Consider the following 27,814-nt stretch of genomic DNA (forward strand, 5'->3'; position numbering starts at 1 on the left):
GACCAGCAGAGAGCAGAGATCATCAGAGAGAGATAAGAGAAGAGGAACAGACGAAGGATAAGAAAGGGAGAAGGTGTACGAGAGTTTGATTGGATTTGGGTCAAGTTGTCTAGTCAGAGAGAGCGACTGAGATATTTCGACGTTGAGCAAGCCTTCAGAGAAGAAACGTCATACAGGGTGGTTTTGAGGAGTAACCTGCCCTATGAGTATCAAGAATAGACATTGTTTTCTGCAGTACGGTGTCAGAAGATGTCTGAAGTATAGTTCTCCTTTGTGAAATCGTCGCTTCGAGGATTGATTTCCGACAACTGTTAAACTTGCTAGCAAGTATTTTCATTAACTCACTGTTTCCCCAGTTCATGCAGTGTAAGATTTTACTTTTGTTATGTAAATAGGAGAAACCATTCTGCATTTATCTTCGTTAGTAAGCTTGTAAATAAACCTTTGTTCTGTTTGTGTATCTTTCTATATTCGTATCCCCAGTTTCAAGTATTGGTGTTGAATTTCTTGTTTATTTTAATATCGAACCTGAGGCGGACCTCTCGGGGTCCGTGACAGTTGCCGCAGGTAGTGCCAGTCTGCAGGCCAGTGAGAATAATTCTTTTTATTTAGAAGTTGCTTGAGATGTGACTCAGTGTAAAAAAGTGCACATCATCACCGCCACATTTACATTGAAAACAACCAGTTTATTTTTATTAAATTCTCTACTAGTTACTCCTATTTTTTGCAGGTTCCACCGCGAACGCTGTGACAGCTCCACCGAATGAGGAAAATGCAAGGGAAACATTGTCGAGAGGAAGTCACTGTCAAGTACGAGGTGCCAAACAACAGCAGGCGCTACTCAACAGGGAAGGAGAGGAGGCTGACCGAATTGTGAGTACTATCACTTATTCAACTGCAGTAGGAACACACATTGACGTGACAATGGCACTCAGAATTAACAGAACGCAGTTCGCTGAGGACGTCTTGTGAACACTCTGGGAGAGGGGTATAAATTCTGTCATGTTATATGTACCTGTGCATCATCATCAGCAGGCAGAGAATGGTGGGTGGCAGTGGTGCCAACCGTGAAACAAGTTCTTTTTACGTTAATACGGCACCTGTGATAACATTGGTGGACATAGTGTACGAATCACTAGATGAAGCTACGGAATACGTGACGAGCAACCTTGAAGACAGGCTCAATTTAAGCATACAAATCAACATCTTGCAGCGAGAAATGGTGAATATAGCAACCTTTAAAGAGTAGAAGTGTATGTGCTACTCTGGAAAAACCACAACACACCAGGTAAAAACCTCACCAGGGATGTGAAAAACCGGATAAGGACGAATTGGATCAGCATTAAATGCATATCCGACATGGTACTGAACAGCGACTACTTCAAGACATTGGAAAAAGACAACAACCTTAGCATCTATATGTACAAATTGTGTGAACTGGTTATGGGAAAACAACAGAAAAACAATGGAACAATGGACTCTGCATCTTGCTAGAAAGGAGGATACCACATCATGTCCCCAACTGGTAAAGACAACAAAGAGAGAATACACAGGTGGCATGTGTTATCACTCTATAAACTTGTTTAATAACCCCCACTATTCGTGATGCCCACACCCGGAGTTGTTCAACCCAAACCACAGTTCTATACCCAGAGCCCTTCCGATTTAAACAGTTTGAAAAAGCGAAAGCACTGAATAAAACCTTGCACATCGCCTTCTTAGATTTTGAAGCTTACAACAGACAGCCTGATGCGGATGAAGACCAGAGAGTTGTGTCGAAGCAGAAAGCATACGCATATTGCTATTCAATCGTCGACAGCAGAAGCGATGAATACTGTAGGTGGAGGTGAACATTGCGTCAACGATATTCTGGTAAAAATAGCCAAAGACTGGGCCAGGATACTTGAGCCAATTGTGGCACACAAAATCAGCATGACCTCTGAAACAACCCACCAGTTTGAACAGCCCGCCAGTTTGAACAGGCTGCACACTGCAAAAGTTGCAACATTGAGTTCACCGATAACACTATCAAAGTGCGGCATCACGCGCACCACATACCGACGGACAACTATGTGTGCGCATTATGCAGGAAGTGTAATTTCAATTTGAAATATACAGACAGAGATCTACCAGTGTTAGTACACAATTTGTCTTACGATGCCACACTCATCTAACAACATCAGAGGCAGTTTCTGCGGTCTAGTCGAAAGGCATGCCATAGCGAACAACCCCAAGTTAAACTCACAATTTAAAGCTGGTGACCAACAATCATATATACTGTATGTCGATTTTACCAGTCTTTATTCTATGGTGATGAGCAGATATAAAATACCTTTGAATGAAATAACAGAGCTCTCCCCACGCCAAACTAGAGAGGTTTACCGCCAGCGATACCACATCCATCAATTCGCAGGGAGAGCACGGTTATTTCATCCTCTGTGATACTAAGAAGGTTAGGGATGATGTCGCTCTCAGGACAGATGAGTTCCCTCTCTAGCTATACATCACATGAACATAACCCTCCAGGATCTATCCCCTTACACCAAAAGCCTATTGGAAAAGTTTAATGTGAAGCTCCTTAAAAAAAATGTCAAACTGGTAAGCACACACCTGCCAATGCAAAACCACTTAATTTTCCTTCCTCTGTTGCAAACATTAATAAGACTTAGTCTAGAAGTTGACGTGATAAGAAAAGTTTACAAGTTCAAACAAGGATTTTATTTATGGGAATACATCCTGCATGAATTATCACAGCAGGTTTCAGCAACAGTGGGAAATCGATCCTGTGTTAGAACATACGTAATTGAAATGTATGAGGCCAACTTTCACTGTATTTTATATTGTGGGGTGAGTGAACACCCTCTGGAAAGACGTCACACCATAAGTGTGATAAAATCAGACCATGACAAAAGGAACACCATCAAAATCTTGAAGAACGGTCTTTTTGGCGTGAGCATTAAAAACCCTATGAACTATTCCACCAGGACAGTTGTCACCACCGATGAACCCTCACTACTTAGAAATGTGTCTAAGCACACATACAAGTCCTTTGAAAGGTTGAACATTCAACAATACATTGTGAATCACTGCAGAGAGACCGTTACAGCAGAATCCGCACTCTATGTCGGGTTCAGCATACTGGATCTGGCTAAGGACATGATGTACAAGTTCCATTATGACGTCCTTCAAAAACTGTACGGTGACAGAGTTAAGCTCCTGTACATTGACACTGACAGTTTGATCTTCTCCCTGGAGACTGACAACCTCGCACGCGAATTGAAGGATGTACTTAAACCGTATCTGGATTTGAGCAACTTTCCCAAAACTCACAAAGTGTATGACGGCACACGCAAGGGGGAACTCGGACTCATCAAAGTTGAAACAGGCGTCAAACTTATCAGAGAGTTCATCGGTGTAAAACCCAAAGTTTATTTATATGAAATGCAAAACAGTTGGTGTAACACTTTAAAGGGTATTCAAAGATGTTACCAGAAGACTATTAGTCATAGCCAATACTGAGATGTAATTGAGAATAATGAGATCCCTTACACCATGGCTCACATTTTTGCAGATGGTGGGAGGAACGATGTGTTACACCCAGCAGAGGAAGGTAGCTCTATGTCCTTTAGAAGATATGAGGTATTACATCACCCCTTATAAATTCCTCGCTTATGGTCACCCTCAGATCCCGGTGAATGAACGAGTGGGGGAAGCGGAAGGAGTTGACGAAGAAGAAGATGAGGAGATCCTGGCACCCCCAACACCACCACCACCAGCCGTGGCAAGCACAGCCAAAGCTTCTGCACCACCTTATGACTTTCAACCCCCCACTCCTTCACACTGCTTCCCCAAGATAAAAGGTTGTTCCAAAAAATGGAGAGTGGACAGCAAACTGGAGGTTAAGCAGCAGCAGCAACAGCAGTATCCAATAACTGCCCTTGCAAATTCTTGGGCGAAGTTGATGTTTCCTCCCCCTGCTAAGAAAAGTCAGCTCGGCCTGAGTAGATGTGTCACTCGCTAAAATGTGTGCCTGTATGTACAAATTTATCTGTGAATTTATAGTTTAAATTATTGTGAATGTATGTAAAAAATTATGACGAATAAAATCATCGCACAATCAAATTCATTTCTCTACAACCCTCACCTGTATATATAAAAAAATTCATTTCTCTACAATGCTCACCTGTATATAACACTCAGGTAAACGTCGCATCTGCTAAATAGCGTTTTAACTGTAACCATGGAAATGGGTCCTTTCCAGGAAGAAATGTTAAACCTTTTTGCCATTCCTGTACGAATTATCATAGCAGGTTTCAGCAACAGTGGGAAATCGATCCTGTGTTAGAACACAATTGAAATGTATGAGGTCAACTTTCACTGTATTTTATATTGTGGGGTGAGTGAGCACCCTCTAGAAAGACATCACACCATAAGTGCTAAATTCAATGTATCCAAAGATATACTAAACCCATTCGATTACACAGAAAGAGGAATGGAGGATGGTAAAGGTCTATTAATTGTAATGGATGACTGTTTTCTCGCAGGCACTGACAATAAATTCGTCACCCAGGCATTCACTGCAGGACGGCATTCAGGTATATCAGTGATTTTCATAAACCAGAACATGTTCCACTCGGGTAAATTCAGCAGGAGCATCAGTCTCAATTGCTCCCATTATATCCTCATGAAGGAATGTGACATTGGACATATTGAAACTTTGGGTAGACAGTTGTTCGGTCAGCGAAGAGGTGTGGAGTTTTCGGACACATACAAAAGAGGTTTAACACATAATTGGTATGGTTATCTATTAGTGGACTTCGCTCCGTCAACACCTGAACTGTTACAGCTCAGAACGAATATCCTTGGAGAGACTGAATACCAAATTGCCTACAAATATGACTGAAGAATAGTTCCAACTGTTCAGGAATTTATATGAGAATGTGACGCAACCTAGCTGTTTTAGTGGTGTGAATGCGCTACTAAAAGCAGTGAAGAAGGAGGACAGGAACATAACTAAAGAGGACGTCACAATGTTTTTTACTGGGCCAGCCATCGTAAAACCACACGCAAACATTTCCTTAGGAGAAAAATTATATCTTCCAAACCTCGAGTGGTGGCCAGCACAGATCTGGCTGACATATCAAAACTCGCTCCACAAATGAAGGTTATAAATATCTGCTAATCTTCATCGACCAATTTTCGAGGTATTTATGCGTCCTCCCTCTGAAAACAGAGACGGTGTCACAGTGAGCGATGCTCTAAAAGCGCTTCTAGAATCTAGCCATTTTTCAGGACTGTCCTGTCTGAACAGTGACGAAGGTATGGAATATTATGACAAACATGTGAGGAAATATCTAAAAAAGTAGGAACGTGTTGTTATATAGCGTCTACTCGCGGGAAATTAAAGCTCCTATAGCTGAAAGGGTGATAAGAACCATTAAAAACCGAATATACAGATACCTTACACTCAAGAACACACTGAAATATATCAACGTTCTGCAGGACATAGTCGAGAGCTATAACAACTCACTGCACATGAGTTTAGGAAATGGGCAGACACCCAAGGAGGTGCATGCAATGAAGACTAAAGCGGACATTAAAAGTCAGTTCTCGAGAATGTATAAAAACGCCTTTCCAACAACGGGCCGCATCAGTTCAACCTTGAACGTTGGAGACACCATACGCATAGCTGATGAAAACCGGAACGCTGCTTTCAGGAGAGTATACGCAGTTCAAAACACTAAAAATTTTTTAAATCAAGTTCGTCACTCTGCAAAATCCTACAGTTTACATCTTAGAAGATTTAGCGGGTGAAGAAATAAAAGGTACATTCTACAGAGAAGAATTAATACCTACCGAATTGCCTGAAACCTACAATATCGCCATCTTAGGGAGTAGGAGGAGAGGCAACAGAATGCAATATTATGTTAATTGGAAGGGTTACCCAGCTCATTTCAATTTGTGGGTTGAAGAATCCCAAATTATGCGGACATGAGTTGTAAAAAGGAAGCTTTAATACGTAAAAACAAAGATTTTATTTTATTCATCTCCCGTTTGTCCCCTTCTGAGAAGAGTAGAGTAATTCCCACAATAAGCAGAGCATTTATCACTACCATATCCGAAATATTTAGAAATTTTCTTCACGGTAATCTGACCAGAGAGACAATCCTGATTAAAAAGCTCAGAGGGTGTAAGCAGGAAATCCGTCAAGTATCCTTGAAAACGACAACGTTAGTGGGGAAGAAAAACATATTGAAGAGTCGCAAAGGAGGCACTATTCTGTCCGTATTACTTCCTTTATGTATGAGAGGTTAACAAGAGGTCGGGAAACTTGTGACAACAGCACCGGCAACAACAACAACAATGTTAATAACCATATCGTCAATAGTGATTCCAATAATAATAATAAAGTTAAAAGCATCAATGCAGGCAGTGAAGACAGCAGTGGGAGAGGTAGGATAAACACAGGTGCGGGTGATGCATACATTCCTCTTAATGTGCACAGAAGCACGAATTTTCCAATGAATGCTAAAACATTTTCATCTCCACTCATTTACCTCCCATTGGGGATGACCGTGCAAAGAAGAAGGGAGCGTCACTAATTTTGAATGTGCTCAACCGCGAAGTTACCCACAAAAGAGTAAATCCCGACCAGACTAGTGTTATTCATATATTGTTCAAAGATCATCAGATACCATACGTAACAGCCTTACTTAATCATCTGCAAAATTCAGGAGCGATTGAATGGAATGAAGAAGGAGACCTGTCCCACCCGCTCAACGGATATAACATTTTAGATGTGGCTAGAGAATTTCAAGCGAATAAGAGGATGGATAATAGACACATACCCAGTTATAATCATTCAATCGAACATGGAGGTATTAGGGAATGGATGGTGAGAAATACTGCTATAAAAAGACAGAGAAGGATGGCACAATTTGGCTAAGAAAGGAGGTAGCAGAACAATGATGAACAGGGTAGCAAACAAAAAGGGGGATGTGTGGCTGCCATATTGATAAATCATGGAATTATCAGAGGTGGACCAATTCAATCCTGTGGGTGTGATAAACTTTTGAAGGGAGCAGTTGTATCAGCGTATTGCAAAATGATCAGAGATGAACTTGTCCAATTGTGTGGGCGTGATAAAGTTTCAATGGGGCATGGAGCTTAGCATGAATCACGGTGGTGGAGAGGAGAGGATGTGGAAACCCTGGCAAGTTTAAGAATGCATTAGCGCCAAGTGTTGATGTGCACACTCCCATTTGCTGTTCGAGATGGCTTCTTCACCCTGCAAGCTAGTTTTGGGGAGTTTATCCGAGACCAAGTTCAAGAAGGAGTGTTGCCTGGTTGTAGCCACTAACTGTGTAACATGTCAAAATTACAGATTAGTTGAAGACATCGTGAGGGTTTACTCCTACACTGACATCGCGGGTCACTGTTACAACAGAGCCGGGCTAGTTACGCTTCATTCCATCACCGTGTGAGAGGAGGCGTCACCCTTTGGACAGTACCAGAGGGAGAGAATACGTTCGATGCTGAAGAACTCGACCTTCCCATCATTTTCAGGTTGTTAACCCAATATAGAACTGGTGTATCCGTGGAAGACAATGAATTCGCAAAATTGAGTATAATGTATTCTAAGGATAAAGAACAATACAAGAGAAATGAGATACAATCACTTCTATTCAGCGTTGAAGAGTTTAAAAATCCACTTAAAAAAGTATCATGTGAAGATGTGAAATATGTCCTATTCCTCACAGGGATAGGACAAACTGGTCACATGAAGTGTGTCTGGCTAAACCAATACCTACCTGTGATTATCTCCTTAGGCAAGGAAATGAAACGGAAAGGTCACATGTACAGTTGTCAAGGTGTCAGTTTTATCCTTCATGGAAGAGAAGTGTGCGGGAGATGTGTGGTTGAAGGATTCATTTTCCAAATTGAGGCGTTTGGAAGTGATGGACACAGTGAAATTAAGCCTCGGGGGTTGAACAGAGCATAGCTGTGTGATCCGCTTACGTAAAAAAATAAAAAAATAAAAAAATGTTTGCCAACCTGTATATGTACATGTGTATGTATGTATGTATGTTCCATTATTTTGTATAACAAATACAATGTGTATTACCAGCATTGTGTGTTCAGCATGTGTAGCGATTACATCATACATGTGAACAGTGGGGTGTGCCTAGATTTATTTCCTGGAAACCAGCCCTCTAAATTTATAAACAGGTTGGCCACTCCCATAACTCTCAAGGGTAGAATATGAATTACGTGTCATAGGGGTTACACTCCCAAACGAATACTACGCCGTCACACCAGAAGATGAAGATTTCACACTTCAGTTTAAAGTCACCTTAAATCAGAGTTCGACAACTCACTCATACGCTTTCACGTATGTTCCCGCTGTTGGCTTATTAGTGGGGGAAATGAACAGATTGACTACAGAACTCAATACAGACATTACAGAACAACTGGAAATGTTTTATGGTGCATACATTTGGGGTGTTATGAGTAGGGAAGGGTTATTTTCATGGAATGATGATTTGAATAGGATGAGCCTCATATACGTGAATGCCAAGGTTGCGAAAGTAGAAGGAGTTGTTTCAGTTGTTGTAAAGTTTAGCGTTAGTGCTGCTCATTTATTGGGGTTTAACATAGGAGTGCAATACATGATTTATGGTGTGGGGGTGTTGAGAAATCACCACTCCAAAACTACCTGTCTCGGTGATCACAGTATCGATTACGTTTACTTATATTCCAACGTTATTCAACCCTCATCGCTGGGTGTTAAAACGATAAATACCCTGGACTGTTTTACATTGGAATGTGGACGGGGTAGAGGCTTGCATAACGCAGTTTATAAACCTCTAAATACAAATGTGGTAGATTACATTTCCATTGGTGTGACGAATCAGAAGGGGGAGGACATTAAGTTTATTAAAGGTAAAAGTGTGTCATGCACCCTTCATATAAGACCTAGATGAGCGAAATTATGTGAATATGAAGTGGGTCTAGCTTCGATAATGTTTCCAGGAGTTTATTATGTTGTATTATCAAGAGACAAAGAATTCTCCCTCCAGTTTTCTACTAAACACAGTAAAAATAACAAGCACGCATTTATCTATAGACCAACAACGGCTTTGTTAGCGGAGGACATGAAAAAGCTGGTGAGGGTGCTTAACAAGGATATTTTTGAACATTTAAAAGTATATTTTGACAGCGAATACAAAAACGTTTTCAACAGTAACGACACATAGGGTTGGCATGAAGACAGCAGGAGAATTATTATCCCTCACATTAAGAGGGGGAAGATTGAGGTGGGGGACATTACAAGTGTGTTCGTCAAATTCAGTAATAAAGTAGCCAGATTTCTGGGTTTTAAAATTAATACCGTGTACGAAGTTTACTGCCCTGATGTGGTGAATGCACATTTCAATAATGACTCGAACGTCACCTGTGTGGTTCATATAAGACCCAGATAGGGAGATATGTATAAAACCTGCATTCTTTTTCCATCTTTACATTATTCACTTTCGTGAGCTCATGTAATTAAGAATGCTCACGCTCTGCTTAATATTCAAGAAAGAGATCAAAGGTTTTTTTAACAGGTACGAGGGTCATCTTCACCCCACCCTCAGAGGTCAAATTTAAAACTCTGTTCTAGTCCGATCCCTTTAGAAAGGGAGCGGGTTCTAGAAGATACTTCGATTTTCTATCCAAGTCATAGAAGAGGTGGAGGCGTATTTTCAGCCATAGCTAGCATTGCACGCAGGGTAGTCCCTTTCCTTTTCAATGCTGATAAACCTTCAGTTAAAGAGTTTGGTAGATTGATGCTATCAGATGTAGAGAACGATCAGCTGCCCCTGAGGGAATCTTTAAAAAGGCATGGATTGACACCTCTCAAAAGTACACCCGCTCGGCCAGCTACGAAGACGAGGAAGAAGAGGAGAAAGAAGAATGGACGGGTTAAATCGAGGATTAAATATAAAAGATGTGTATGATCTTTAATTCATTCACCTTTTGTCAGCGAGCGTGCATGCACGCATTCTCTCCCTCTTGTAATTTTGTGAAATGGCGGGTGTGGTTCCTAATGTGCCAGGGATGTGAAACAAGATTCCCGTCTCTTCATATATTGTGGGCATCTCAGAAATGTTCCCAAATGTGAACAAATGGAGGATTATAGAAAGTTCTTGAACGGAAAGTTGGTGGAATCGTGCCCTTTTTCTAACTATCAATCATACATAAAAATGTTCAAGAGTGTGAAAACCAGCGCTACCGACTTTTGGTAAGAGTGGGATTTTCCACGATGATTTTCACGCCATGCACAGTGTTACACAAACCTATACAGCCACTTCTTTCGGAAAGATGGGTAGGTGGGAAACTCGGGTGATGAGCTCTGTTAAGACGAGAGGAGTTCACACATACTTTCCACTCCTTATAGATCTAGCAAGTATAGACATGTATTTGTTGGATTCCGTGGATTTGAGAATAAGGCTCAAAATGGCTCATAACAACTGGGTAATGGGTGCCCACACTGACGCTCACTTAAACGATCTGGATATAGAAAAAGCCAAGTTTTGGATTGATTGGGTTACCTCCCATTATCTGCTTTAAACGCAGCTCTAGCGGTTAACCCAATATAATATATATTTGATAAGACTATATAAAACGTACTTTATTAGGCAGAACAAGGATTCCATTTTAGTAGATCAACCTTTCAACACCTATATACCTGAAAAGATTACGTTAGCTATGATTGGTATGCAAACATCTTCATGGAATTACGTGGTCAATAGTTTGTACTTTGGCGCATATGACTTGAATAGTGTACTTTGGCGCATATGACTTGAATAGTGTACTTTGGTGCATATGACTTGAATAGTATGCACATCACAGTTAATGGGAATACAATGTATAATATTAACTGTCATTTTCCTAATACTGTCATGCAATTGTTTTATGAGATGCAGGAGTCAATAGGAGGAGGTCATGGTAGCCTCATCACCTACGATAGTTTTAAAAACAGAGGGGCTGTCTATTGTTTTAGCTTCGTCACGGAAGATATTGAGGATTCAATGCCGGTTGAAATTTCAGCTAGTTTGAGAATAACTATAAAACTGGGAACAGTCGCGCTTAATCCTTGCATGGTTTTATTGATTGGAGACACCAAGGGTATTTTAACAATTGATTTGGATAGAGTTGTTCAGTGTGATGTTAGGGGTTAGGAGTGATGGATACAAAAGAAATTGTGACTGCTTTACAAAGTTTGCTAGGGAGTGTTATTAAATATTTAGGTGTGTTCACTTCAGATGAAGTGGGTACATTCATAATACTTGCCAATAGAATTAAACCATTAGTTTTTATATCTAATACTCTGCCTTCAACTTCTAGTATTGTCGTTGTTGGGAACTGGGTGTGTTTTTATATCAGCTGTTCACCTAAGGATACAGTCTTCTTTTTTGACAGTTATGGTATAAACCCAAAAATTTATTTTGGTGGCTTCTCGACTTTTCTCCACGCTAATTCGGGATTTGTCCTTTGCCAGTCTGTAAGGCAGACATAGCCAGATAATTCATACAAGTGTACAAGTCATAGAGGGTTGAAGTCAGTTTTGTTGTTAATGAATGTTGTCTTCTTGCCGTGTCATTTGGAAAGTAATGACAGGTGGGTGACGGAATACTATTCCAAATATTTCAAAAAGGTGAAATGGAGTTCTGGTGGTAAACGGGCTGTCACATACAAGGAGTGTATGCATTCGTTAAATAAAAAAATAATAATAGTTTTTTTATGTTACTATACATCATATAATTATTTTTTATTTCTTGCAAACATTCGATTCTTCTAAGTCCTGTTATTTCTCTTCCTTAGGATGAGTGGGAAAGGAGGGGCACAGGTGGAGGATGAACGTCGAGCAGTACAAGATAATAAATTTAGAAGATTGTCATTTTTTTTTTAATTGTAAAATTGTTTAGCAGTTTGAGATTGCTGATAAGGAGTCGTGGCGGTATTGTTTTTGAATGTGTCTCGGGAGAAATGCATGAATCGGACACTTGTTAATGTGTACTGGTTTATGTAATAGAAATATGTGAATGGTCACAATTGGTTTTTATTACCCTCATTCTTTATTGTTCAATCTTCCATAGAGTTTCATTATGTCAGGTTATAGAGTTTAGAAATTTTTTCGCATTCATACTATCATGTAATATGACATGTTGTGCACCTGGCAGTGAGTCATGGAGAAACAGTGACTGTTGTGGGTGCTTGTCAGTTGCTTATCTGAATTTGAATGGAGTTTAGAAATCTTTTCGCATTCATACTATCATATTTTCAGTTAGGTTAGGTGAAGAGAATTAGAAATTTATTTGTGACCTTGCATTCACATTATCATATTTTTTCATATACTTGCGTAGCGAAAAGGTAGTTTTTCATTCCATAAGGGACCTTACATTCATACTATCATATTTTCAGTTGGGTCAGGTTAAGGGACTCATAATTTATTTTATTCATATTAATATCTTTTCATATACTCATGTGGGTTAGGTTAGGTTAAGAGACTTAGAACTTGTTCCTCATGTTCATATTTTTTCATACACTCATGTGGGTTAGGTTTGGCTAGGTTAGGTTAGGGGTTTGGCGGTGTTTCGTCCATAGAGTATATCTTGAGCCAATATGGGGTTGGGTATTTCACGTGGGTTAGGTTAGGTTAGGTTAAGGGACTTAGAAATTTTTTTACCTCATATTCATGTGAAATGGTGGTTTTTCGTCTATAGAGTATATCTTGAGCCAAAATGGGGTTGGGTATTTCACGTGGGTAGGTTAGGTTAGGTTAGGTTAAGGGACTTGGAATTTTTTCACTCATTCATATTTATGTGAAATGGGTATTTTTTCATCTGTACAGTATATCTTAAGCTAATAGGTTGGGTTAGGTTAGGTTGAAGGACTTAGAATTTTTTCACTCAGTGGGTTAGGTTAGGTTAGGTCAAGTTAAGGGACTTAGAATGTTTTCACTCATATTCATATCTATGTGAAATGGGGGTTTTTTCATCTGTAGAGTATGTCTTGAGCCAATAGGTTGAGTTAGTTTATGTTAGGTTAGGTTAAGGGACTTAGCATTTTTTCACTCAGTGGGTTAGGTTAGGTTAAAGGACTTTGAATTTTTTCACTCAGTGGGTTAAGTTTGGTTAGGTTAAGGGACTTAAAATTTTTTCACTCATGTTCATATTTATGTGAAATGGTGTTTTTTTTTCATCCATAGAGTATATCTTGAGCTAAAATGGGGTTGGGTATTTTCAAGGGGGTCGAGCAAAAATGTGGTTTAACATCCATATAGTTCATCTTGAGCCAATTTGGGGTCAGAAATTTATAAGTAAGGTTTGTGGAACTATGGTCCTCCTATCCTTAGAGTTTTTCATGGGCCAATTTTGGGTGCTAATAAAGAGTAGTGGCCTCTTTTTTTGCAGCTTCAGGAAGAACTCCAGGTAGTTTACTCTGTCACATGCTCTTCTCTTATCTTCAAAGAACAGGAAAGCAGGAGATTCTGATGATAGGTAATAGTTCAGCAATTCTTTCAGGATGTAGATGAAGGTGTCCATTGAGTGGTTTGCTTTAAATACTAACTGGTTGTCAGTAGTATGTAGAAACGGGAGAAGCCTCACTAGAAGAACCGACTCAAGTATCTTTGACACAATCATAGTGACTGCAATCAGGTGATAACTGCCAGGGTCAGCTGCATGGTATTAAATGTACTGAGAGTAGGGAGTCTGGAAGAAAATGGTGAATTATGAATGCATTGAACAGAGCAGCTAACAAAATGTAAAATACCAGGTGGCAGAATTTGAAAGTTTCTGCAGGAAGACCATAGCAGCTGGGCAATTTATTATTAGGTAAGTTTTTTATGGCATCGCTGATGTTACCTGGCATAGTACAATCTGCAAAATGAAATTGAATGTTATCAGTAAACATGTTATCTACATCCCTTTGGGAGTCCTGATAGTTTATGCAATTCATGATAGGGCTGTAATTATCATCCCACATTCTTGCAATAGCCTTGTCACAGACAGCTTCTCCTACCTCTGTGATAGCTTTTTTGTTTTGGGATTTAAGGATTGAATGTCCTTCCAAAGACAAGGATAATTACTTTTCATTTATTCTGCAGTTCTTAAGAGCAAGTTTGAACTGCACTCTCACCTGTCTCATTACCAATGCAAAGTTTCCTTCCCTCATGCTACCATTTTGCCTCCAAAGTAAAAACATTTCCCATGAATAAGTATACAGATCTTTAACCATGTCATTCCAGCCAAGTATATTACGAGATTTGCCTTGATGAAATCTAAAGGTAGCCCTGGCGGAAATTATATTTCAGATCTCTCCTGTGATGCTCCTTTCTATGTTTTGCATTAGTACAAAGTATGGCATTTGCCAGTTGAACCGCAACTTGGTTTTCATGGTCACCCTAAAGTATCTAGTTTTCTGTTGGTTTTTAAAATCCATGTTAACAGCTTGTGGGAGATCAGTTGGGGGTTCACAGTAGGGAGGAATGGAGTACTGAATGACAACTGTAAAGGGATGGGTTTGTAGCCCATTGCAAGATTGCAGTGAATGTTGCAGGTCACAACAGAATCATGAAGTTGTGGAGAACGTGATGCAGTGGTCCAGCAGTGGTCCAGCCAGAAGTTTGTAATTGTATCCATGCTATTTTGTACATAGGAATAGGAGGAGGGAGGGAGGAGCGTTACATCGCTAATTTGGACAGCATGATTTTGACAGAAGTGAGTAAGTTCATTATAAAATTGCTTTGTGGGGTGAGAATTAAGGTCCCCTATTATACAAATATAATCAGCAGAAGAATCGTGAATAATACTGTGTGAGTCTATTAAGATAACGCAGTATTGATCAAAATCATTGTTATTTTCCCAGGGCATATAAACACTATCTATTAGGATCTTAGAGCTCCCTGCTGTTACTTGAAGCCCCAGCGATCTATAACTCTTGTAGGTCATCACATTTACATTATTGCTAAATGATTTGTGCCACAAGAAAGGCTCCCTTTCGAGCTACGGGCTACAATTATCTGTAACTTGCATTAATGATGTTGAGAAAGCTCTGAAGTCTTTATGTATTGTATCACAGATATGGCCAGAGGAGCGTTTCTTGCAATATAATGCAATGATGCCTTTGAAGTTTTACAGAACATGTTTAGGAGAGGAATGTTCCTCTTGAAGCCAAAAATATTCCAAGAGATTATATCTGATGCATCCATGACAACTCACAAAGATGGGAGATGAGAGATTTGATCATTTAGGTGGATAGAGGTTAGCCAGCAGGAGTGGGGCAGTCACTTGCCATGGGAGGTTGGCTGGCACTTGCAGTTGAAGGCAAGACTGCACCTAAACCCCTGCTTGGGTGTCAGTGGAATTCTCACCTTTAAGTACACTGAGGTGTCGAAATAGGCATGTAATCCTGTAAGCCCCTTTATGTTTAATTTTGCATGGGAGTTCCTGAGAAATGAGGGGGTTGGAGCCTGTGAGGAACTTGACTCTCTCTACTATGGTGTCTAGCTTCACCGATGATTTCAAATTGTGAATCACAACGTGTCATCTCTTCTCAGGTTTCCGGCAAGTTGGTTGAAGATTGTTGGGCTTTGGTCCAGCGGGCAAATGAGAGGTTCTTTTCTTTTTTCTACATGCTTGTGTCTGCCAGCCACCAGAACACTCATGATCATTCTCATCATCATCCACGATGGGGGTTGGGGGTAAGAAATAGGGTCAGGAGACTCACAAGGGCTGGTGATTGTCACTGAGGATCTATTTCCACCGAGGGCACTGGGGAAGGAGAGGAGGTTATGAGTCAAACAGTCCCTTCCAAAAGAGAGAGGGCCAGTTCTTACTTGGGTGGTTGTGGCCATCTCAATCTTGTGTAGCACCCTCACTTCTCTTGTGTTGCTGGAAGGCGGGGAAATAATAGATGCCACATTCAAAGGAGTCTGGTGGCTTGCTGTACGATTGTCTGATCGCACCACAGATCCGTGAGAGATTGTTATTTGTTTCCACAGTTTCAAGACTGTCAAGTGATTCCTATAATCCTTTGATCACATCCAAGATCCGTGAAAATCTATCATTTGTTTCCTCAATTTCTTTCAGAGTTTTTCCTATTTTTTTGAGTGATTTTGCTGTTTGGAAGGCTTTTTCTGCCATATGGTACATTGCAGGTAGGCTTAGATTCTTTTGAAAATTTTAGAAATATTTTTAAAAAACAACTAAAAAAATACCATTTTTGTTTACATGGGGCCCCCACTGAAACTAAAGAAGACAGTGATGCTGGTACTGCCGTCAGACCTAGTGGGATGCTGGATTTTGATGGTGTGGAGACCCCAATGTAAATGGTCCAGCCAGTTCTGAAAACGAGGACAAGAAATATGAGGAAAAAATTTGTGTTACAAAATAGACACCAACAGAAGTGCTGCTGGGATACAGGCAGCACTTTTGTTCTTGGGTATATATCCTGTAAAGTCCTCAGTATAAAGATGTTTTGCCAAATAAGATAATCCTGACAGTCTACAGTACACCAAAAATGTTCTTACCATGGTTTAGTTGCAGTCCATGCAGAGGGCAGATGTGTGCTCCAGACACACAGGTTTCCCACAGGAAACACACTGGTACATGTTTTCTGTCTTTTTTCACTGTACACAGTACACATCTCTTCTTTGTTGGCAGCTCAGTTGGAACTTGCTGGGGGATGCTGAACTTGGGGAAGACAGATTTGGTATTCTGAACACTACGATGCTGGCCCAGAAATGATAGTCGTTCCTCTGCCCATGGTTTGATGAGTTCTTTAGCCAATGTTCATGAATTCATGGCGTTCCATTTGCTTCCTGCCACGTTTTGCACTAACCTTAGAGTATATCACAAAGGCATTGATGATGGCAGTGTTAATAATGCCATAAAATAGAGCGCTGGGCCATCGCTTTGTTTTTCTGCTAGTTGAATACATTGAGTGTATTTGATCAAGTGTGTCTACACCACCTTTGGTGCTGTTTAATACTCAATTATTTCCAGATTTCCATTCTCACAGATGTCAGGTTGGGTGTGAACTGATGAGAGCAATAGGACTACAAACAGTAGACCTGGGTCTCACAGACCTGAACGCAACTTTCGTGTGTTCTAACTTGAATGAGAGGGAGAGATGGAAAACGACACACACATACTTAGCACCAACATCCAACCCTAGGAAGCTATTGGGAAGGACAGGGTTACCTAGCATCTACAAATTGCTAAACTAAAAAATTTGAAAAACACATCGGGCCTCTCAGACCTGGGTCTACCATTCCACATTTAAGCTAAACAAATGCATGTCTCTGCATGCAAGTTCTAGGTTAATGCTAGACTAAAGTAAATTACATGTCCATCTCATGCAATTGAATTACCCTAAAATTTTAAAGCAGATGTGATTTATATGCACAAATTTTATGTACATCTTAGCTAATTATGACTTGTTCAATACAAACCCACTTACAAATACAGTATGTTTGCGGTTGACTCATACAGAATACCATGGTCTGTGTGATCATGTGTCACCACTTGACAAATAAACATGAGCCTAATGCAGCATTCACAAAACGTGAAATGTAAAAAGTTTATCTAAGAAAATGGGATGGGTGGTTCTTATGAGATATAAAGGGGACATGAAATGAGTGTCTTGATCGCTATCTCTGCAATATTCACCAATCACTGGTAAATGTGAAAACCTGATTCTTCAGGTATCTCATATCATGCTAGGCCATATAGGAATCTCAGTATTAGCAGTAGCAGTGCCAGGTCATCTTGCAGCTGGCCCTCTACATGGCACTCAAGAAGAGTGAACAATGTGACACAAAGTTAGAGGAGGACTACTATGGGTCATACAATGCAAGTTTTACTGATGATCTGTAAAAATAGAACAATGTTTACAATGTTATATGACAAAAAAGGAAATGATTTGTGTCTCGTAAAGAACTAGAGAAAAGGGAGTGACTTGGTATCCGACTCTGGATTCCAGTGCCAAATTACTTGGATACAGTGGGAGGCACAGTGCCAGGTTGGCACCAGTGACATGAGAACTTGGTGGCTCTCATAGGCAACCTGGGCATCCTATGCCACTTACCTTTCTTCCTTAGGACTCTCCTGGCTTGATGTTTTGATGGCACCATAGAGAACTGGAGCAGGGTCGGAGTTATGAGGATCTATCAACTGCCGTCACAAACTCTTAAGCTTTGCAACCAGCTGGGTATGGAAGAGAGCCCCATCAGGACTTTTGCTTCTAAAAGCAGAGATGGTGAGGAAGGGAGCACTGCTGGCATGGAAAGCTCGCAGGTTATGATGACCAACTCAGACACAGGTTGCGAGGCCACGTCAAGGGGTGAGCGTCCACTGAGGTCACGAGAATCCGGAAATGATCTTACTCAACTTTGGGTTAGCTCTCTATCAGGCACTGGTAGCAGAGCCAAACCGGACACAGAGAGGGGGCCCAGATTGCGATCTCCTGTATGGAAATCCACTGGGTGCTTAAGTTCTGATACCAACACAGGAATTGATTTAGCACTGGTGATGTCATCTGGGCAGGGCCATGCTTATAATGCAACTTGGAGTTTGTCTCAACATCTGGGATGGACAGAGTGTAGCACTGCCAAGGGCATGCAAGTGTCACTGGTTTGTGTCACATGTAAGATCTCCAGGGGGGGAGATTGGCACTGTGTGGTGGCACTGGTAATAAGGCAGGGCCAGGCACGGTGGTTAGTTTATTGAAGTGCTTAATGTCTGAAAAGGACAGAACCTGACACTGGCAGGGAAACTGGGGTATATCTTCAAGTATTGGCAATATCTGATGAAGACAGTTGACAGCTAGACATCATAGTATGTCTTGAGGTTGTTGGGGTCAAGAAATCCTGTCCCAGCATGAGGTCATAACCTCTCGGGAGAGATTTGGCAACAGCCAATGTGTAGGTTCTGGATGTATGAGGTCTCGTTATCCTCAAACAAAGTGTGGGAAGAATAGACTGTACACCATTGATACTTTCGATGGTTACGAGCTTGTGGGGGTCAGTTCAGCCCCATAGGGAATTCAGTCTTCTCATATGATGAAGATCTGTGGGCCAGTATCTTTGAAAGCTGGAACTTGGCATGCATGGGAGTGGCTGTCGGGAGGTGCCACGTAGATAGGGCCTTCTGCAGGAGGGCCAAGGGATGATGTGGTAACTGGCAAAACATTGGCATCTGTAGTTGTTTGAACCTTGTCTTGTGTTCCACGCTTCAGACAACACATACCGAGCTGATGTGTGCCCTTGCTGGTTGCAATCTCTACAGATTGAATGGCTGAAATCCTGTCTTAGTCCTGCTCCACTAAGAGCAGTAGCAGGATGAGCTTGAGGGCCTGGAACAGCATGTGTGCTCCAGGCAAGAGTAGTCTTGCCAGAGCTACTCGGGGAAGACTTGTGGCTATTCTTATGCTTGCTGGGATGCTGGTCAGCTTTGTGGCCAATCTCTTTACTTGAGTGACAAATAAGCACCTTCAAAGGAAAGCCATTCTTAGGGTGACATCTTTTTGTTGTATGAGCTCAGTTGTTCGTGGTGGGTTTCCCATTCGTCTGCTAGTCATCAACATTTGTCAACAGTCACAGGGTGCCTTACAAATAAGTTCCAAGGGTGCTGGGGGCCCAGTAGTAGAAGTCTTCTAACATGATGCATTTAATGACTTCAGCTCAAGTCTTCCAAGGAAGAGACTCCATCCATCCATTGAAATTCTTAGCTTTATAACATATCCACACATTATACGACTGTCCTACCTCTTTGGGGAGACTGCTCCAGCACTGTCACTATTTCACTGGAGTTATTTCAGAGTCTTTAGAGATAGCTCATCTCACTGCGGCAAGATCTTGCTCAGCAGAGGTCAGAGCTCCGAGTGCAATAAAACTTTTCCCTTTACATGCTTGTTCAGGGTAAGGGAAATCTCCAACAGTGTGTGTGGAAGAAATTCTCAAAGACTCTCTCAATGTGATCCAGCCAAGCCTCTGACTTTCTGTCTATCCAAGGCTGAATAAGCGAGCTCATCCCTTGGAATACAGCATGGGAAGTATTTGTAGCAGGCTGTGCTACTCTGCACTGGACTACAGCTATAGCATTTTCATGGTGTAGTCGCTCTATTGCAAGTTCATAATTGCATTGTTCCTCCTGAGCTTTTCTCTCTGCTTCTGTGAGAGTGAGCTATTTCTGGTCTGCTCTCGTGCTCTTTCTTGCCTGACCTGTTCTGCCTGGGCCTCATTCCAGGTTGTAAGATTTTTTCCTCAGAGACTCCTCTCCAATCTGAGGGCTTGAAAAACACCGTAATCTTCAGCATAACACAACATACTTTAATATATGTACATATATGAAAATATATCAATTCCGAGGTAGAGCGAATTAGATATTAAAGGACATTTGTAGCTTGAATGATTTATATGAATCACGGTATTGTGATAATTATTCAAAACAAGGCTACATTGGTCAAACGTTTGAATCGGCTAACATGGTTGAGGGGGTTTCATATCAATTCTAATTATGAAAACACCGAGTTCGACTGTGATTTGTAATGGTCAGAATCGATATAAACTTATAGACTCTCTGTTGGCCGATCCGATAACGTCACTGGCCGTTCTGATTTTATTCCCATCCACTGGACGGTGGTTCGATCCCATGAGGGGACGAAATTATTATCAACTAAAATATTCCCCTTCGGTACATATATGAAAATATATCAATTCCGAGGTAGAGCAAATTAGATATTAAAGGACATTTGTAGCTCGAATGATTTATATGAATCACAGTGATGTGATAATTATTCATAACAAGGCTACGTTGGTCAAACGTTCGAATTGGCTAACATGGTTGAGGGGGTTTCATATTGATTCTAATTACAAAAACACCGAGTTCGACAGTGATTTGTAATGGTCAGAATCGATATAAACTTATAGACTCTCTGTTGGCCGACTCGATAACGTCACTGGCCGTTCTGATTTCGTTCCTGTCCACTGGACGATGGTTCAATCCCATGAGGGGGACAAAATTTTTATCAACTAAAAAATTCCCCTTCGGTACATATATGAAAATATATCAATTCCGAGGTAGAGCGAATTAGATATTAAAGGACATTTGTGCTCGATTGATTTATATGAATCACGGTGATGTGATAATTATTCATAACAAGGCTACGTTGGTCAAATGTTCGAATCGGCTAACATGGTTGAGGGGTTTCATATCAATTCTAATTATGAAAACACTGAGTTCGACGGTGATTTGTAATGGTCAGAATCGATATAAACTTATAGCCTTTCTGTTGGCCAACTCGATAACGTCACTGGCCATTCTGATTTTGTTCCTGTCCAATGGACGGTGGTTCGATCCCATGAGGGGACAAAATTATTATCAACTAAAAGATTCCCCTTCGGTACATATATGAAAATATATCATTCCGAGGTAGAGCAAATCAGATATTAAAGGACATTTGTAGCTCGAATGATTTATATGAATCACGGTGATGTGATAATTATTCATAACAAGGCTACGTGGGTCAAATGTTCGAACCGGCTAACATGGTTGAGGGGGTTTCATATCAATTCTAATTACGAAAACACTGAGTTCGACGGTGATTTGTAATGGTCAAAATCGATACAAACTTATAGACTCTCTGTTGGCCGACTCGATAACGTCACTGGCCATTCTGATTTCGTTCCCGTCCACTAGACGGTGGTTCGATCCCATGAGGGAACAAAATTATTATCAACTAAAAAATTCCCCCTCGGTACATATATGAAAATATATCAATTCCGAGGTAGAGCGAATTAGATATTAAAGGACATTTGTAGCTCGAATGATTTATATGAATCACAGTGATGTGATAATTATTCATAACAAGGCTACGTTGGTCAAACGTTCGAATCAGCTAACAAGGTTGAGGGGGTTTCATATCGATTCTAATTACGAAAATACTGAGTTCGACGGTGATTTGTAATGGTCAGAATTGATATAAACTTATAGCCTCTCTGTTGGCTGACTTGATAACGTCACTGGCCGTTCTGATTTCGTTCCCGTTCTCTGGACGGTGGTTTGATCCTGGACGAAATTATTATCAACTAAAAAATTCCCCTTCGGTACATATATGAGAATATATCAATTCCGAGGTAGAGCGAATTAGATATTAAAGGACATTTGTAGCTCGAATGATATATATATATATATATATATATATATACATATATATATATATATATATATATATATATATATATATATATATATATATATATATATATATATATAAATAAAGTTAGAAATCACACACACACACACACACACACACACACACATATATATATATATATATTATATATAGATATATATATATATATAATTATTATAGTATATTAATATATATATATTATATATAATATATATTAGTATTATATATAATTATATATATATATATATATATATAATATATATCATATGAATAACGTTAGAAATCACATTACCGTGATTCATATACAGGCGCTGAGCTACAAATGTCCTTTAATAGCAAGTTGGATATTAAAGGACATTCGTAGCTTAATGCTATATATATATATATATAGATATATATATATATATATATATATATATATATATATATATATATATATATATATATATATATAAAAGCATACAGCAGGGTCCACAAAACACATCAAATAGGCCAAAGTTTATTCACATGATACGTTTCGCACATGTTCTATGTGCATCTTCAGTCTGTAAAAATAACATAAGAATTGTTAACTTTACATAAAATAAAATAAAAATAAAGTTAAGAAAGAAAAAAAAATATTGTTACTTTTAGAACGGGCCAGAAACTGAGTAAACCAGAATTTTCCAATATAAAAAAACCATGCTTCTATATGTAAAATCGAAGTTAATAAAAAGCATTTCTCCATTATTGGTGGTACAAGCCATAGTGATTACCTAACAACCCTTGAGTCTTTATACATCAAACGGCTTGTCCCTTCTTTGAACTCTAACGTTTCCGCTTCTCCTCTTTATCTAGCATAACTGAAGTCATAGGTTGGAGTGAAATCTTGGTCATTCGTTCTTCTCCTTCTCCTTTGAGTGGTTTGGTGAGAACTGGGTCTTTTTTACTGTAATCCTTTTAAGGTATATTAATTTTTATAAGTAACAATATTTTTTTTTCTTTCTTAACTTTATTTTTATTTTATTTTATGTAAATTTTAACAATTCTTATGTTATTTTTACAGACTGAAGATGCACATAGAACATGTGCGAAACGTATCATGTGAATAAACTTTGGCCTATTTGATGTGTTTTGTGAACCCTGCTGTATGCTTTTATATATCTTCGCCTGGAATCCGTGGATACGTCTGAGATGTTGCATCGGCTGCTTTTCGTCTTTCTCTTCGCATTCAGGCTGAGACTTCGCCCTATTCAACACTTTTCCCAGCTCCTTCGACACCGTTATCCTCCAGCGACCCTGACCACTTCGAGGAAGTTGGAGAAATTGACCTTAAAGGAGGAAAAAGCCAGATGTGATTTGGACTTCTTGCAGTATTGTCTTCTAAATGGAGTACACCCTAAGTTCGTCAGATTCAGGCTCTACAAGACATCTTTATATCGCACTAAATTTTACAGAAACGCCCTAGACGAGCTACTTAAGAAGGAGATTGAGACGAAGCAAAAGTTTATTGAAAGTACTCATACGATTGTTTGCCAGCCACGAGAACAACTATTTCAATATTTATCCACTATTGACCGTTTTCTGTACCAAAAACTTTTTTGTGAATTTGTAAATAATCATATCTCCTCTGTACAATTACGTCATCAATAGAAACCAAAAGCCCTAGGTGTTGTTACTCCCAATTTTAATGACCGAAATTACTGTATTTTTAATTTGTCTGACTATGTTCTCTCCAAGAGAGAGGAGTTCTTGCTCTCGTTTGGCTTGGATTTTTGTTTGCCATCCTATAGACCTAAGTATGCAGACTTCTATTTTCCTTTCGAAATGCTTTTTCAGAGACTCAAGGGTTTAAATTTAGTCAATGATTTAAGTGGTTTGCAACAAAAGTTATCGTTTCTCTTACAGAAGACTTATACCAAGTTAAAAGTGTCTTGGACCCCGTTCTTCAAGAAAGAGGATTTGAGTATCTTACAGAAACTAGGCAAACGGGATAGTTTGGTTATTTGTAAACCAGATAAAGGAAAAGGTGTGGTAATACTAAATAAACAAGACTATATTGATAAGGTTAATATCATTCTTGCTGACAACACTAAATTTCGATCACATGGAGAACCAAACTTCTTGGACATTTACAAAAGAGAAGACAAAATTAATAGATTTTTGAGAAAATTAAAAAATGAAGGTATTTTAGATGAAACTACATATCAGAAACTATTTGTGACAGGCTCCTCTTTTAGTATTTTATATGGACTCCCTAAGATACATAAGGAAGGAGTTCCTACTAGACCCATTATGGCAGCCTATAACAGCCCTTCTTATACAATATCGAAATACCTGGTCTCAATACTCGGTGAATTTGCTTACAATGATTTCTCACTTAAAAATGGATATGAGTTTCAGAAAAAAATAGTTTTACAAGATGGTGATCTACACATGGCAAGCTTTGATGTAGAATCTCTCTTCACAAACGTGCCTCTAAATGAAACTATCAACATTATTTTAGACAAGATTTTTCATGACGATCATGTAGTTTTTAATGGTTTTAATAGACAACTTTTTAAGACGTTTCTTGAGCTTACTGTGCAAGACTCTATGTTTGTTTTTAATGGCCAACTCTTTTCGCAGGTCGATGGTGTTGCCATGGGCTCCCCATTGGGGCCTGTGTTCGCCAATATTTTTATGTCTTTTTTAGAAAACAACTTTTTAACTAGTTGTCTAGATATATGTAAGCCTATCTATTATAGACGATATGTTGATGACACATTTGTACTATTCAAGGAATCTGGGCAAGGTGAGATGTTTCTGGATCATATCAATAGTCAACATGGAAATATAAGGTTCACCATGGAAAAAGAAAACAATTATTGTCTACCTTTTCTAGATATCAATGTAGCAGAGACAATGGTGATTTTACTACATCTGTGTATCGGAAAAAACATACACAGGACTCGCTAACAACTACTATAGTTCATGTTTTAAGAATTTTAAATTAAACTCCATTTATACTTTACTTTATGGGGCCCTTCGATATTCTTCGAGTTGGTCTCTGTTTCATAATGAGATTTTGTTTTTAGTCAATTTTTTCTCACAGAATTCATATCCTAAAAATTTGGTTTTTAACGTAATTAACAGACTACTGTCACAATACTTCTTTAATCCGACACCCTCTTATAATGTCCCAAAGAAAAATATATTTGCCACAATTCCGTTTATGTCGGACAGCAAGTTTTCAACGAACCTTAAACAAATAATTGAACAAGAATTTGGATGCCTTAAGATTCAATTGATTCCAATCAATCCACTCAAGATTGGCGTATTCTTTAACTACAAGGATAAACTGCAGACCTTCATGAGATCTAACATTATTTATAAATTCAAGTGCTAGGGATGTCCCGGTATTTATGTTGGATCTTGCCGGAGGTTGCTGCAGATGAGATATTGTAGCCATATGGGATACAGTTTTAGAAAGGGCCAGAAACTGAGTAAACCAGAATTTTCCAATATAAAAAACCATGCTTCTATATGTAAAATCGAAGTTAATAAAAAGCATTTCTCCATTATTGGTGGTACAAGCCATAGTGATTACCTAACAACCCTTGAGTCTTTATACATCAAACGGCTTGTTCCTTCTTTAAACTCTAACGTTTCCGCTTCTCCTCTTTATCTAGCATAACTGAAGTCATAGGTTGGAGTGAAATCTTGGTCATTCGTTCTACTCCTTCTCCTTTGAGTGGTTTGGTGAGAACTGGGTCTTTTTTACTGTAATCCTTTTAAGTTATATTAATTTTTATAAGAAACAATATTTTTTTTTCTTTCTTAACTTTATTTTTATTTTATTTTATGTAAAGTTAACAATTCTTATGTTATTTTTACAGACTGAAGATGCACATAGAACATGTGCGAAACGTATCATGTGAATAAACTTTGGCCTATTTGATGTGTTTTGTGGACCCTGCTGTATGCTTTTATATATCTTCACCTGGAATCCCTTATATATATATATATATATATATATATATATATATATATATATATATATATATATATATATATATATATATTATAAGCATTAAGCTACGAATGTCCTTTAATATCCAACTTGCTATTAAAGGACATTTGTAGCTCAGCGCCTGTATATGAATCACGGTAATGTGATATGATTGCTAACATATATTTATATAATTTATTCTTATATATAATATTATAATATATATAATATATATATAAATATAATATAATTATATATATATATATATATTATATATATATAAATATATGGGTCTGATTTAATAAACTCTATTCTTATATATTACTATATATATATATATATATATATTTAATTACATATATATATATAATTTATATATATTATATATATATAATGTAAATAGATATATATATATTATATTATATATATATTATATATATATGTCCATATATATCTATTATATATATATATTATCATATAATGTATTATAGAGATATATATTATATTATATATATATATATATATATATATATATATATATGTATATGTATATTATATATATATATATATATATATATAATATATGTATAGAATAAATAATAGAATATATATATATATCTATATGATATATATATATACATAATATATATATGGGTGTGATTGTTAACTTTAGTCTTATATATATAATATATAGATCTAGATAGATATATAGATATATTATATATATACATATATATATATATATATATAATAGATTATAAGCAACGAAGCTACGAATGTCCTTAATATCCAACTTGTATTAAAGGACATATATATAATATAGAGATATATTATTTATAAGCACTAAGCTACGCGAATGGCCTTTAATTCCAACTTGCTATTAAAGGACATATACTATATATATATATATACTATATATATATATATAGGTATATATATATATATATCTATATTATATATATAACATATATTATATATATATCTTATATATAAACTTTATATATAGTATATATATATATTATATATATATATTATATATTTATAATATATATGTATATAGATATATAATTAACGTTATATATATAGATATCATATACTATATATATGATATATACTATTATAATAAATATAGCTATATATATAGATATACTATATATTTATATATATATATATTCTATATCATATAACTTATATCTATATATACTATGATATATATCTATATATATAATAATATATATCTATATACTATATGATAAGCATTAAGCTACGCATGTCCTTTAATATCCAACTTGCTATTGAAGGACATTTGTAGCTCAATGCCTGTATATGAATCACGGTAATGTAATTTCTAACTTTATTCTTGGCAATTTAATGCCTCTTAAAACCTTTCTAGAAAAAAGTTTTTATTTACCTGTATATAGGAGTTGTCAATCCCTCCTTAAACCAAAGAACCAAGTACACGGTATCTCCTGATAACACTGTCATATTGCATGGAATTCTTGCTGCTTGGCCTGACACTCCTTCAACCTCTTCTACGATGTCTGAAATGATGTGGAAAACTGGTTATAACTCAGATATCTAATGACTGTTATAATGATA

At 38.1% G+C, this 27,814-nt stretch overlaps 1 protein-coding gene across 5 annotated transcripts in view; it reads right to left on the bottom strand.

The window, feature by feature from the left end:
- Window positions 1-27,814, bottom strand: part of LOC135210937 (nephrin-like) — an 845,298-nt gene that overhangs the window by 633,893 nt on the left and 183,591 nt on the right. For 4 of the 5 annotated variants that reach the window (XM_064243910.1, XM_064243911.1, XM_064243909.1 and 1 more), the window contains one exon: window positions 27,627-27,756. The exons of the other annotated variant lie outside the window; for it this stretch is intronic. In XM_064243910.1, the coding sequence (XP_064099980.1) occupies window positions 27,627-27,756 (130 nt within the window). The remainder of the gene's footprint in view (window positions 1-27,626; window positions 27,757-27,814) is intronic. 5 annotated transcript variants of the gene reach the window in all.

The sequence above is a fragment of the Macrobrachium nipponense genome, chromosome 4 (assembly GCF_015104395.2).
Source record: "Macrobrachium nipponense isolate FS-2020 chromosome 4, ASM1510439v2, whole genome shotgun sequence".
NCBI classification, from domain to species: domain Eukaryota; kingdom Metazoa; phylum Arthropoda; class Malacostraca; order Decapoda; family Palaemonidae; genus Macrobrachium; species Macrobrachium nipponense.